General features: G+C 47.2%; 1 protein-coding gene across 1 annotated transcript; it reads left to right on the forward strand.

Moving 5' to 3' along the window:
* Positions 1-3,588: 3,588 nt before the first annotated feature.
* Positions 3,589-13,781, forward strand: LOC122392699 (rhomboid-related protein 4-like). Its single transcript, XM_043387876.1, has 6 exons — positions 3,589-3,757; positions 4,658-4,796; positions 5,217-5,404; positions 6,184-6,323; positions 6,950-7,189; positions 12,546-13,781. The coding sequence occupies exons 2-6, from the start codon at positions 4,671-4,673 to the stop codon at positions 12,932-12,934; spliced, it is 1,083 nt and encodes a 360-aa protein (XP_043243811.1). The 5' UTR covers positions 3,589-3,757; positions 4,658-4,670; the 3' UTR covers positions 12,935-13,781.
* The last annotated feature ends 1,617 nt before the right edge of the window (positions 13,782-15,398 follow it).

The following is a 15,398-nucleotide window of genomic DNA, read 5'->3' on the forward strand; positions in this document are numbered from 1 at the left end:
CGCGGGCGATAAGAGTACGCATCAGCTGTTTCGGTTGCTTAGCAACGCGGGTTTGTCGAGTTCATGAAGTGACATGAAGCCGCCAGTGCGTGCATGTCACCAACGGAACGTGGGCGTTGAGCGGCGACGCTGTTGAGTTTAAAGGTAGACTGCCACCTTTTTTCCACAAAACGGTTTTCACTAGAGCTGAGCCACCTATGTCCCAGACTGAAGTCGGTTTTCCGAAATTCGAACCCGTTTGCGAGAAATCGGAGACCAAAGTTCAGTTTGATGCCATTTTTTTAGTCCAAGAAAACCGACATCTCTACTGTTTATCGATAACTTTGAAACATGAATTTTCTTATCTTTTGGTAAATATATGTCAAAACTTTGATTGTTTCGAGATCAGAGAAGAATTTTGGAGTGTCAAAATAAAAGTTAAACTTATATATTCAGTAGTTCATTTTTTCCAAAAAAGTGTGGGAAATGGGGTTTAACATGGGCCAGACCCATTCCAAATGAGCCATGATTTTTAAATGTTTTACGAACTTAACTGCAAAATAAATTAAACATGGCCAATTTCTTATGAAATCATATATTAGTAAATCATAAAATACCTTACTTTTTCAAATAAAATGTAATAATCTTATGACCTTGAAGTCTAGTGATGTGTAAACATTGTCGCTAGACATTAACCGATTGATAATTGTATGATAATCGACAATTTTTTTCGCGATTCACGTGATGATACTTTGTCAGGTGAATTCTAAAATTTTGTTTTGTCCAGGGAATAAATCATAGGCCGATCTGAGAAAACTTTTTGAAGGTGGCAGTCTTCCTTTAAGGCGATGAATATTATTTTCGAGCGTTATGATATTATTATGATATGGTACAATAATTTTGATACTTGGCAGTTGAGATAAGGTACAATTCCGTGATTGTTGTGGGAAACTTGTGAGGTTATGTGGGGAAATACTGTACAGTGCAATATTCTGTTTGCGAAGTTTTGCACAACGTTTCGGGGTTGTTTTGTGCGCGAATTGCATGTACGGTAAGAGGACGCACTGTTCAGGAGGGTAAGAGTACGCAGAATTATACATTAAATCGAATATACAGAAATATAGAATTAATAATCTATCGCTCAATGACGTTTGTTTTGTAGGTATATCATCAATGGAGCACTGTGATGCAGATGCGTACCCGAAATTCTTCCAAATACGAGTTATTCTCCTTTTTGATTGTGCATTTTTTTAAGAAACACACGACATGATTATTTCCTGATTTATAGACTTGAAAGATTTATTTTATGTTTTTCTTTTTGGATACTAGAATGAGCTTAAATCCCTTCTGAGTTTGAAGTTAAGCATTTGGACAGTGGAAGCTGCATAGGTGTGTGTTCATATGCTTGCGTACTCCACCCGCCTGGCGTGCGTACTCTTACACACCCCATATGGTAAGAGTACGCAAGTGCAACGGTTCGGAAAATGTCCGTTTTAGACCACTTCCATTTACGCTGAAGGATCGTTGCCCCATGGGTTGATGGCTAATTCAATGAACTTTAATATTCCCTATTTGCGATTTCTTTCCTTCAAATATTAAACAAATGAGAGCAAGAAATCCACTAAGTGCGTACTCTTATACGACTTCACCCTACATGAACTATGCACGTGCAGTTAATTCATATCTTACTGTAGGTAGATATCCACACCAATCTCGCGTGCTTTCAAGCATTTTTGGGATGTTTCGGTTGGTTTCAGGTTCAGTCCAAGCCCAGTCTGGGTTTCGGTGGTTTTGCCCGGTGTGTGCCCTCAGTAGAGTACCGTTCCTCCAATTCTGGCCCAAGGCAACGCAAGAGCGCTGCCGGCATCTAGTAATTAAGTAGGTATACCTACATATACGGAAACTGCGCCGAAAGCCCGAAAGCTGGCCGACCACCTACTGCAGATGTGTGTGTGTGGAGGAGCCAGACGCCTCCAAAGCTCCCATTCACCAGAGTGAAGTTCCTTATAAACGATTGTTTGCTTATTGCTTTATGTCTTATGAGCGATTACTTGCTGTCCTTACTTTATGCTTTCAGTTGAGTGTTTAACCAAGTATTATGAACGGGGAGGGAGGCTAGCGGGCCTTGTGATTGTTTTATTGTTTTGATGGCGTTTTTTCATGACTCATGCCATATTACTGCTGCAGTTTGCAGTCCACTGTTTCATGTATTTGTGTTTCATTTGACGTGTCTGTAGCCGTTTGAAATATACATTCAATCAAAGTCAACCACTACTTTCCTTTTGCAATGCTCGAGCCTCGATGACCGGTTAACAGAGCATATGTGTGACCGTAACAATTTTAAATATGCATTGAAACCGCACAACCTGCTGAAAGTGCATTGGCTGCTACTTGCTACTTGATCCAGTGTGAAGCAAAAGCAAGATGAAGTCAAGTCGAGACTTGAGAAAACAGGAGCCATCACTCGAGCCGAACCTGAGCAAAGCCACAGCAGTTTGCAATGTATAAACCCCATTCACTTCTACGGCTTAAGTCGGGATAGACAGGGTACACAGAGTGGGCTTGCCGGAGTTCAGCCCGCTCGGGCCCAGAGTAATCTCCATTATATAAATGGATTCACTGCTCGGGCTTAAATCGGGCTAACGCCCATCGTCGCTCAACTAGGGCTAAACTACGGCTGTCCGGAGCTCGCAGAGCGGGCATACCTCCGGCAGAGCATGGGCTTTAGTCGGCGTATTTGTGTCATACGCCGACTTTAGCCCAAGCCCTAGCCGACTTTAGCCCGACTAAAAATCTCGGGCAATCCGCACTTGAGCCTGCTTGGGCCCGGAGCAAAATTGCTGGCTGGGGTAGGTTAGGTTGTAGGTTTGTAGGTTGTAGGTTTGTAGGTTGTAGGTCTGTAGGTTAGGTTGTAGGTTAGGTTGTAGGTTGTAGGTTTGTAGGTTGTAGGTTAGGTCAGGTGAGGTTAGGGTATGTTTGTTTTTGTTTGGTTTGTTTACCAAGAAGCATCTTCGGGTATAGCGCCTTCCTTTGGTTGGAAAAAAGAAACACGCGATTCGGCGTATGTCGGCTCGCATAAGCCGGACATGCCTAAGAGCTATACTTTTTTAAGCCACGCGTTTCAAGCATTCAAACATGCGATATGTTGCTCCACCCTTGCATAAAGGGTGGGTGTCAAGGTCAGCTGAAGGTCAGGTCAGGTCACTGACCTTCGATGACCTCGGTTCACTTTTTTGGCTATGTTCAAGGCCAGCCGTATATGCTATGTTCTTGTTTTCGTGCATTATGCATGCAGTCCTCTATACACCGCGATGCATACTTTATGCTAGTATTCTAAGACCGTGGCTTTATGCAAGGCCCTAAATGCAGCTTTATGCATGCATGCTTGAAATGCATCGTACTTTATCTTCAATTCATGTTTAAGTCATATCTTTCTTAATTGGTTCTATGACGCAAACATTTGTTTTCAATCATTTTCAACGTTCGCTCTGATGATTGGTGAAATATCGTGACGTAGCCCGCAAGCTAGCGAATCAGATGTCGACACATGTATTTACGTCATCAATTTACTTTGGCCACCTTGAGACACATGAAGATAAACCGATACTGATACAACCACAGCCAAGGCCAAGCCAAGGCGAGACGAGTCGGTTGAGCGCGTGTGTTGTGTTGTTTTCAATGAAAGCGACCGAAAAAGGGAGCTTTTTTGTGTAGTTTCGGCCCAAGCTTTGTGGTTTACAGCACTGGGCAGTGAGCACTTAAAATAGTCAAATCGCTGGTGAGTATTTCTGTTGAAGCTATTTTATATAAGGTAGGTAGGTCTGCCGGTAGGTACCTACTGAAACGATTTTGTGTCACTTCAATAATCCAATTCACGGATCAGTTTCAATATTGAATACCTTGCTCATTTCTGGATATCATACTGTCCATTGCGTTGTGTTTGTCAAGGTGATCACTGCTCGCATGAATACCGTTGCAGGGTTCATTTCAAATTTCCTGAAATAAGTTTTCAATGGATTTATGATTTTTATGCTCAAAATGATCAAAAAATAAAATGAAACCTTTGATTACTTTCTATATTATTATATAGGAGAAACTATTATGTAAAATACTGTTTGACACGGAATATTTTTAGGTACGCCTTAACCTATCATATTGTGTAGTATTAATCTACGCATACTGCATTGGCTGTAAGCAGCATGCTGATTGGCTGGCGATGACGTGGCTGCATTCCTCAGCAAGTCGCACATTCCTCAGCAAGGCACTCTTTACAGAATGAGAATTGGAATATCCTCGTCGTTGGTGATCGTTGGGCCGTAAAAGCTCCTGATTTGTGCTAGTCTTAGGCCTCAACTCAAGCTATGAAACTGCTATTCCAGTTCAAAACCCCATGTTAAAAGTGAACTATTTCCATTAATACGATCCATCAGACTTAAGCATTTGATTGTATAAGTCACTGCTTGAATTGGCATCAGTTTTGAATTGGCTTGGATAATCATTTTGTAGATTATATTGTTAAAATGTGGACTGAAACAGAAAATCTGTTAATTAAAAAACTTTTTTTTTTAAGAGGACATTATATTATGTCTTATACTTATCTCATTTCTGTCAATGCTTTTGCTGCTTATTTAACTGTCACTGTTTGCATTCATCACCTAGATCTATTTGCACTTTGCAGTCAGCGCCCAGTGATGCAGCCTCGTCGGGGGCGAGGTCAGTCCCAGTTGGGGCTGGGAGTCATCATGCTGGCCTCGCAGCTCCTCAATGTCGGATTGGACCGCATCCCACCCGTCACTCTGGCTACCATTGCTGCTCAAGTGAGTCTAGCAGCTGAGGTAGGAGAGGATCAGTGCTGTTTTAAGTTTTCTACCCTATAGATCACAGGCAGAAAAGAGATAGGAACATGGCTGAATTATCCAGTTTGTAGCAGATGCAGATTCCTTTAATGCCTTCAGGCCTCCTTCTGCAATCTGAACTCCACTGGTGTGTGGTACAATCTCTCTTGAAAGTACCGTGCATCGGGTCAAGGCCCTAAAACATACATCGGGTAGACAGTGCCACCAAGCCCAATGTAGGAAGGGCTGCTAAGTTTGAGAGTCGCCGAACCACTCGACCTGGGGAATGGATGAGCCGCTGCCGCTGAACCGTTTATAGTCGCTGGTTCAACGGTACTTTCCTTCCCCATGTTACGGTACTTTCAAGAGAGACTGTACCCTTGTCTCTTGATTGGCTGGCAGGTGGCGCTGTTTCTAAACATCATCCGTCCGCCGTGGCACCGGTATGATGCCTGTATCAGTGTGCTCACTGTGCTGCGTCAGGGCGACTACAAGCGCATCCTAATTAGCACCTTCGAACATGCCGACGAGTGGCACCTTTACTACAACATGGTCTCTTTCCTCTGGAAGGGCATGCGTCTCGAGCAAAGGTGAGCGGATGAACACTGTGTGGATGGTCATCTGTTACTGTGAGATCGTGAAATTCGGTCATAGCTCGACATTCGCGTACTTACTAGGCACATTTTAGGCGCGGTAGTTGCGGCAGTTTGCCGTTACTCTAGGTGTTGTTGCGGCAATTGTCCCTCCTGTGTGATATTTTGGTTAAGGAGTGAGAGAATCGGACGGTACAGCACGGCCGACCGCTGGGTGCTGGTCAAAGACCCGCTCCAGCCCCTGATTTGCGTCTATATGCTTGTTTTCCTCAACTGATTTTTTTCGGTGCACTGTACAGGAAGCGGTATGCATTACGGTCGAATTAAGCTCGGTAAGCAGAGCGGGCTTGTTCGACTTTGTTTGCAATTCGCGCTAAATTCCAGGCATGAAGACTTGTATAAGCAAATGCTCGCACTCCGATGCTCGTGTGATTTAACGCCGGTAATTTCCTATTTGGGACTACATTTGTTAAAAAAAAATCCGTAATTGCATATTGATTTAGCAGCTGCGTGCTGACTAGGTAACCGATAAATTATTCCCAGTGCGCGAACCACAAGCGCTACGATTGCTGCTCTTCTGGACTTAGCATCACTTTGTGGCATCACTATCGGATGACATTATATAGGCTCAATCATATGACTTATACCTATTTATGTTAGCATAGAGTTTATTTCATTAGATTCTCTTTTATCCAAACTATATCGTGTGTCGTACATAGTTGCTGACCAGTGATCGCTCGCGATGGTTTCTGACTCTCGCTGTGCCTGTTTTTCAGGATGGGAAGCCGGCGGTTCGCCATTCTTCTGGCAGTGTTCTCAGTCTCCTGTAGCATGACCTATCTGGCCTTGGCCAAGACTGCTACAGACTTCTTCCACGATGGCTCATACTCCAGACAATGCGCCATTGGATTTTCAGGTACTTACCATCCCTGAGTCAGGATATGCTTCTTTACCAGTATGGGATAGATAGTCCATTGATATTGTTGCTTGAACCGTTCCGGTGACGACTTTTCGGATGCTGATAGCACGGAATATATCGACTTCTTTTTTAAACCCCACATTTGTTCTCCCGTGAAGTTCAGACAAGTTGTTTAGAAACCTTCAAAAAAGGTACAGTCACTCGATTTTTCTCAAGTTTGTCTGTCTTGGCAGATCAAGCAACGCCAGAGCAAGCTTACGAACACACAAATTTGATCAGGATCGGACGATTGGACACTTCTAAAAAGAGATCTTTCGTGCTTCCCGGAAATTCACCGGAGAACAGATGTGGGGTTTAAAAAAAAGGTGTCGATATAGTCTACGTAGACTATATATTCCGTGCTGATAGTTCGGGTGACATGCTCCCGGCATGCTGTGCATACAAATGCAGTTGTTTGGCAGCAATCACATTTAACAATTCTCTTTTTTTGTAAACGTGACACGTGGTTTATTTGTTCATGTGTACATTTTTTCATCGCATTTCCAGGCTTCTACCGAGCTTATTCGCGTCCCTTTATGTTGAGCCCTGCCGACCACCGGTCTGTCTGTTCCATTGTCGTGCAGGTGTGATATTCGCGCTGAAGGTGCTCACTCACCAGCTGGAGAGCGCGCCCGGCACGTGGACCTATTTGTCGGGCCTGGCGGTGCCGGCGCGCTGGGCAGTCTGGGCCGAGCTGGTCCTCATCCACATACTGGTGCCGGGCGCCTCATTCATCGGCCACCTGGCGGGCATTCTCGTAGGCCTGGCTTACACGTACGGGCCGCTAGAGTACGCCGTCAGCTGCCTCGACAAGATTATTGCAGGTGAGTGATTTGCCTGTGTGCATGGAGGGCTCAGCTGTGATGCGTAGAAGAGGCGTGCTTGGCTTTTCTGGGGCTGTAATACCTTTTTTGCGCTATGTTGATATTTTTCTTCGTGTATTTCTTCGAAGTCGTGACTCCGATTACATATTTTGTTTTTAATTCCTGGAGTTATATTACTGCATAACATTAGAGTTTTTGGACAATAAAGTTGGTTTGGTGCCCCACACTCGGCAAAAATAGCATCAGTCGCTTTACCTAGCGTTGTTGTCCCGTTCAAAAGCATTTGAATACGATAGTTATCCCTACCTGGCTCGTGGTCAGCAGAACCGTCGTCCGGAAGCATCTACAGCACGCTTTAGTATTCAAGCAATGCTATAATTTATGGTAGAAGTGGTTCATGCATATGCATACGATCTGCGTGTGGAAATGAATAAGCGCTTTTAAAAAATCATCCTCACTTCTCGCCTCGACAAACAGAAGCTAATATGCGCACGAAATCCTGCGCTTATTCTCTTATTCAAATGGTCAGGTAGGTATGGTCTGCTTTGAACAACCGTTCTAAATTTTGCATGTCGATGTCAGGAAGTAATGTGTTGACTGGCAGGATATTTGTTCTTACTTTTCCCTTGGATATGATTGTATCACATTATGCAAGATTGCCGTAACAAACCAACAGAAATTGCATCTTGCTAGGTGTGTTTTGCAGCGCTGTTCCTGAGTCATGCTTGTTTATACTGCCCTTTACGTTAGTTGTCCAATGGACCTTTACATTACCTGTTATGGACAGTGTCCATAACAGGTAACGTGGGTATTTTATGCTTGTTTGGCCACCTTGTCTTATTCTTTTGTTGTTAAACCCTGTATAACAGTAGTGGTGCTACTTTTGAGTGGTGCTGGTGCTAGTGGTGCTACAGTTGTAGTGGTGCTACTTTTGACGCCGTTCTACACCACGTCTTGCGCCACGCTGTGAGGCCGTGCTGGGGTCGTGTCTTGTCCTCCCACCCTCCCCTCCCGCGGCGTCCTGTCGGCCGGCCAGCGCGGCGCCCAGCGGTGGGCGGGTCGATCCCCGTCTGTCCTGCCGCCCCGCCCCGCTCCGGCCGGCCAAATAGACGCCCCCAGCCGCCGGCGGCCCTTGTCCTGCCGCCCGCCCATATATATCACTGCCTATCGACATGTCGTCCACTGACGTCACGGTTACGTCACTGCTGCGGCCGGAGAGGGTCCCGTGTGCGTGCGGCCGGCGCGCTGAAAGCAGGTCTGTTTACTGGTCACCGCGGGCAGCCGCACCTGTCCACAGCTCTCTGTCACGGTCGCCTCATGCGGCCGGTTCATGTGGACGTGCCGGTAGTTTGCTGTTTGTGAGCGGCTGTTTGCTGTCTTATCGATCACCGTACTTATGGTGTGCTCCTCTGTGTAGTGTTTGATAGATGGCACGTCGCATGTATGGCCAGCCGTAGTGAATATTAACGACTGTCTTGGCGTCGTATCATCGTGTCGGCGCCTTCCGTGTCGGCGCCGCCTCCCTCCCGGAGTGCGACCATGGACGGGGAGCCCGCAGACGTAATGTTCTCCCCACACTGCCTCATGGGTGACATACAAATGCACACCCTGCCGCACACAAATCTGTCCTCGGGTCGCCATCACGCACACACAAATATCATTGGGGTCTGTGTCACGCACACAAATCTGTCCGTGGGTCGCCATCGCCCATCACGCACACACAAATATCAGTGGGGTCGATGTCACGCACACAAATCTGTCTGGGGTTGTTTGCACATACAAATCTGACTGGGGTGGATGTCACGAACACACTAGAGTACACGAACTACGAATCGCGGTCGCTGCGGCTGCCACACATGAATCAGTCACGAAGGAAACAGGAACATGCTGGTCGATTATGTAAAATGTCTTCAACGTTTTGGATTTTGTGCACAGTTGAATATAGTTTGTAATATTACAACTAATGTTGAAGAATGCTAGAGAATTTAACAACTTTTCTCAGGAGAGCATTAGGCCATGTTTGTGTATAGGATCGTTTATATGATCGTTTATATGAAAACATCTGTTGAAGTCAGTCGCTGAGTTTGTTGATAAACTCAGTCACTGATTAGGCGTTCAATTGCGTTTGTGGAAGTTCTTCCACAAAATCTTTGAAATCAGCATTGCTGATTTTATTCATAGAAGCGACAAAACTTTATTAATCACCACAAACTTCAGCCTGCTCATTGGCTTTGCAAGGCCTCGCGTGACCGGTGATTGTATAAATCAATGACATGGTTTATTTCATGGCACAGCTCCAGAGTCCCTCTCCGGGTTCATTAGTAAGAGGTTGGTGCTATTAACGCATCGGTATATGTATACCTACCAGCCTATCCGTTCGTTCTGCCGTGCCGGATTTTTATTTTCTTCAACCCTCCTTCTCGACTCCCGTACAATGCGGCGTTGTGTCAGGGAGCTTCTGCTTTCTGACGTCGAGCTGATTGATCCAGTTAGTTGTAAACCGATATTGGTGGGCAGTGTAACATCCTTGTTTTTATTCGCTACTTCTTGCTGTATTGTATCTTTTTAGTTTCGCCATAAGTACAGCGGATGTGAATTGTGAGGGGCACCTCTGGTACGGCTTGTTAGCTTGTTGCACCTGAGTCGTTACTTCGTGGAACAGACAATCGGATTTTCACAGAAACTTTTGCCGCGGTCAGTATTGCATTATGTGGAAGCCTCTACGATAGCCTGCTCGATCATTAGGTGGATCAATCCAATCAGGCAATCAAATCCCTCGATACCCATTACGAGGTCGGCGCGGGCCGGATATATCTCTGTCGGTGAGTCTGTGGGCCGACCGGCCGGCTCTCGGTCAGCCGAGCGGAGGCCAAGGTCGGTGTGTTGAATGTGGCGCCCGCCGCCGATCTGCGACTCGGCTCTGTCGGTGCCCTCGCGCTGAAGGCTCCCGGGAGGCGCGGCCGCTCACGGGCCAGCGCCGTCCAATTTCTTTAGAAGGCAGTGGCCGTGCCGACGGAAAAGTTAGCGCCGCGCGGCGCGCCCCGTATGACTGCGGTCGGGCTAATGTCGGGAGTTGGGCAGTCGGCTATGGTCACGGGTCAGTAAGCCAGGCTTTGTGGCGTATTACGTCCGCCAGGTGGCCGTCAATGATAACGTGGAGGGCGCCCATGGCCTCATTTCTCTCTCCCCCTCTCTTTTTTTGTCCTCTCCCCCCCTCTCTCTCTCCATTATCTCTCCCCTTCTCTGCCGTTCTCTGCTGTGCTCCGCTCTGCTCTGCTCTGCTCTCCTGTTCCTCCCTTTCTTGATCTCGCTTCCCTGGTGCTAGGCTCACCTCTAGCTCTCCCATTCCTTCCTCTCTCCCTTCCCCTTCCCCTTTCCTCCTCTATCCTATCTCGACCTCGAGATTCTGGGCTGTCATACACGACGCAGACCAGCTGAAAATAGCGCACTTCAAGCTGTCAGCGCCGCACAGAAGGGTGATGTAAATAGTCTGATTTGTGAATGTGCTCGCCGGATGGATCTATCGAGTTCGGATAAAGGCTGCGCTCCGATGCGATCCCCGGCGCCGGGACCCGGCCGATGGCTGTGCGCGCTGGCCAGCGAGGGTGGAACGGGAGCAGAATCATTCCTCGCACGTCGGCCTGATCGTGTTTACTCGCTCCGTGGCAGTTACACGAGTGAGTGGTACCGCAGTGAGTATGTCCAGTAAAACTGTTACTGCGCCCACTGTTGCAATGTGTGAGCTCAGTTATTATGAGTCAGTGGTGTGTCGATTGAGCGTTATTTTAAAGTCTGATACGTTCGCTGCTGGTGTGGCACGCTGTTGAATCAGCCCGATCTTGAGACTGCTATATATTTTCTCCGGTTTATCAATGCTGAATCAGCGCTGAGAGACGCTCGTTTAGTGTTTTAATATCCCATTCATTTTGATCCTAGCTCATGCTTTTATGGGGTTATATTTGCGTTTTTGGAGACGCAGATATTTTAACTAGGTAGTTATTATCTTTTTTTTGTGAGACGGCAGTTTAATCAACTTTTCGTGAAATATACGGTGCCAATTTATGTAAATTGGCGCACCATGTGTATTGTGTACCTATCGCTGCCCCGGCTGTCACCTAGGGCAAGTAGTTACTATGTGATTTACACGTATGTAGGTCAGTGTGTCCAAACTTGTAATGATGCGGGGAAATCCGCCCATAATGGAAAGTATAATGACATCCTAAAAATACAAATAGAAACATCCACACAGCAGTCACAACTCATAATAACAACCTCGAACCCAAACATCTAGGATCAAGAGAAACACAAACCTCGCAAACTCTACAACATGCCAAGACAACCATTCGAATACCTCAAATGTTCAAATATATGACCAACTTAAACCTCATTTAACATCCCGAATATCAGAATGCCTTCAAAGTTTTATCAGTATTTAATATTTCTACATCATTTTCTCATGACATAAAAAGGGTCGAAGTCAAGTTTTATTAAAATAACGACATCCTTTCGGGCCTTTTTTTCTACATCCTCCCCCAACGTAAAATGAATTTAGCCACACTGATGTAGGTTTCACTTTTTATATACGTAGTAAGATACAAAACCGAAAACATTTTCTTTGTTTCCCTCCTCTTTTGCTCTTGTGGAAGCAAAAGTTTTAATGAAACAATCAGGGGCCTCAAATTGTTACGGTGTTTTGAATCATAAAGTATGCAAATTTCTTTCAGCGTAAATTCCATTTTCCCTTGGATGGTGACGGGAAACCGAGGCGGTTCTTTGAGATTGTCACAGTGGCTTCCCTTATTATCCAATTTGTGAGTCGCATCTCTTTTCGTATTTCCTCGCCTCTTTCTCATTTTACACGCATTTCGCGGCGAAGATCCGCATCTGTTGGCTCGTTTGTAATTCTTTAGTTGAAGTTTTTTTTTTTGCTTCTATCTGTTGTATGGTTGAGGTTCTACGGCGTATTCATGAATAACGTTTATTTTCCTTCAGTAGATGTTTCCACATATTGCAGTGGAAGTGACAGTTTCTTCATCCACGGCACAACATCCTTCCATATATCTCCCAATGAGATATAGCTATAAAAAAGCTCCATTGTCATGTAGGAAGTCTCCTTTGTGCGTGTATTTGTTGGAAGGTACTGTGCCGATATTGTGTCCTGTTGCTATGTCCTTTTACTTCATCTGTCGCCGTTCCATCGTTAGCACGGCTAACCGTCATTGACTGACCCGCTGTTTCCCTAAAGTTGGCTGGCCGGGACGGACTGTCGCGCGCTGTCCGTGTTTATAACTCAGCTAATGTGTGGTGGCGTGCCAGTGTACCTTCGTCACTAACCACCTGTTTCTTCCCTCCACAGTACCGTTGGCCAGGGCAGGCTCGGCCCACCCTCGGGGCGCCTCCTACACCTACCACAGCGGCTCCACGGGCCGGCGGAGCGGCGGCGGCGGCGGCGGCTCCTGGTCGGCCGGTGGTCCCCGCTCGGGCCCGGCCGGCGGTCCCGGCTCGGGTGGTCCGGGCTCCGGCGGGTTCTGGGGCGCGGCGCCAGAGTACGGCGGCGGCTACCCTCCGCGGCCGTCAGCTCCGCCCGACTACGGCTGGTCGGTGCCGCCGCACGACGGGCCCGCCGGCGCCGATGACGGTGACGAGGACGCCGCGCTGGCCGAGGCGATCCGCCGCTCGCGGCAGACGTATTCAGAAGAGTCGGCGGCGCGGCGCCGGTTCGAGCCCTCGGCGCCACCGCTCTGAGTGGACGCCCGCCGGCTCCAGTCATCGCCACCTATTGATCCGCTGAGGCGGCTGAGTCGCGATTCGGAATCGCTGTTTTGTTGCGGCCGCCGCCGCCGCCGGCGGGGGGCTGGGCGGGGGCGGCTGTTTGTTGCGTGATATAGCGGAGGACGAGACGTCCTGTCGGTGGCGACAGGCGGCCGCGGAACGAGTGCCGACGCTCGGACCGGGGCGGGTCCGACGGGGACGGAGTTATCGCACAGCTCTCTGGAAGGTGGTGACGTGATAAGAACGAATGTTATGTGAGCTGGTTTCGGGCGGGGTGGGAGAGTCTCAGCCGTCTCCGAGACTGCGCGTGTCTTACCGTACTGTGCGTGTCGTACCGTCTGGTCTGCCCAGTGGCCGGTCACCGTCAGCCTGTGTCCTGGACGGAGCAGCCGGCGCGCCCGCTCACTGCCGTGACACGCCGGCCGCACTGAGTTATTAGCCAAGTTGCGACGGCCGATGTTGCCCGGCGATCGAGTCGCTAACTTGGCCCGCTGCGTGTGTTGGCGGGCGGCGCTCAACATATTGCCTCCTGTCGCCTGTCGTCCTCGCGATAAAGTTCGCTTTAACTCTTCCCCGGTATCGATCACGGCAACCTATCATCACGCTATTTATCGGAACTTGGAAAGCGAAAGGAGCGGGAAGCTGCGGGATGTTACTATTTGGTAGTATAAGATTGTCGTGCGAGAAAGCTCGTATGACGAAGTAGCGTTAGCGTGTTGTGGGAACGTTTGTCTGTGATATTACTGCTACGTAGTTACCTCAATCTGTACTGGATTTTATTTATGGTAACATAATAATATATTTCATCTTGTTCTTTTAATATTACCTGTTTGCTGCTTCGGTTTCCGTTTATCGTTTCCCCGAACGCAGGAGTTGCTTGTAATACGCCATTCTTTTTCTTAGAAATAGGTACGAATCGTTCTTAGGACGTCCGTGCTCTGCACTGTTTGTCTATTCAGTGCCTTTTCCTGCAGCTACTGGGCAGTTTCACAGGCCGTATGGGGGAGGACGGTCTCATCTGTATTCGTTGTCTGCGTCCCGGGCGCCTACCTGTCTTTATTTCTGCGCGCCGGCGCGCGGTTCGGACGGCGAGCTGCCGGACGGGGCCTGCACGCCGCGCCGGCCGGCCGGGGAGGGAGGTAAACAGCGCTGGGCCGGCGGGATGATCACAGCACGGTCCGTCCGCGAGGGTCGGTACTGTACCGCGGTACCAACGGGCTACACTCGCGGCTGGGCGGCGCCGTAGCGGCCTCTGGCACTGATACATGTCGGCCGAGCTGACTGGCGATATCTCAGAAAGTCAGTTATTACGCAGAGTTATGAAGATCCTTGGAACTGCGTTAAAAAAAAAATGAATTACCGACCACAGTTTGGTCTGTCTGTGTGTTTCTCATGCTACAGGCAGTTTATTACGTTCACTCCTATTTTTAGGGATTACCCGGGGGTCAACACGTAATGCACCGTGAGCTTCCTGTCAGCGCGAACGGCCCATAACCCGCGCCCCACTGGGGTCTGTGTATAACACGCCCTACTGGGGGGGGGGGGGGGCTATTCATAGCCCCCCCTCCTAACTCCGAAACTACTGGGCCGATCGTCAAAATTCAAACGGCGTCTGATAGCCCCGGAAAAACTGTCGAACGAAACCTAATTTCATTGACCTCGAGGTCACCGATGACGTCACAGGTCAGGTCAAAGTAAAAATTATTAGCATTTTGGTTTGTTCACATTTTGGGCTCTGGCCGCCGTCTTACAAGTCAGATCAGGCTCATTTTTGGTACACACACTCTTGAACAGATGCTCTAGATACCCTGAGGGTACCAAACTTTTACTTTGATTTTCAGGTCAAGGTCAGGTCATCACAGGTCACAAAAATATTTTATCATGCGTCGGTCACGTGACACATGTTTTATGGTCCATTTAGGCCATAGATTTCGAATTTGATGTCGTCTTTGTCATTCGAGGTCATTTTGAGTCGAATTTAGCTTAGGTCAGATCACTTTCAGGTCTTTTTTGACCTGAAAGTGATCTGACCTAAGCTAAATTCGACTGCATCCAATAGACACCTTTTTTGTTGAAAAATTTCAACTTCAAAATTTGACCTTTTTTGGTCAAATTTTGAAGTTGAAATTTTTCAACAAAAAAGGTGTCTATTGGATGCAGTTTGAGCTCAGGAACACGATGGTGCCATTTATATTGGTGTACGATGTCAAATACGTACTGAAAAATTGATTTGAAAAATTAATAATTGTGAATTTTTTTGCAATAATGCGTATAACTTGGCCATTTTTGAAGATATTTAGCTAAAACTTGCTAGAGTTAGTCATAATCATGCGATCTGTCACATATATTCCGTTTTTTTTCGAAAAAACAAAAACTTTTTGAAAAAAATATAAAAATATAAATTTTGAATATTATTATATAAAATTTTCGAAATTTT

Source organism: Amphibalanus amphitrite, unplaced genomic scaffold (assembly GCF_019059575.1).
Source record: "Amphibalanus amphitrite isolate SeventyFive unplaced genomic scaffold, NRLGWU_Aamphi_draft 000497F_arrow, whole genome shotgun sequence".
Taxonomy (NCBI): domain Eukaryota; kingdom Metazoa; phylum Arthropoda; class Thecostraca; order Balanomorpha; family Balanidae; genus Amphibalanus; species Amphibalanus amphitrite.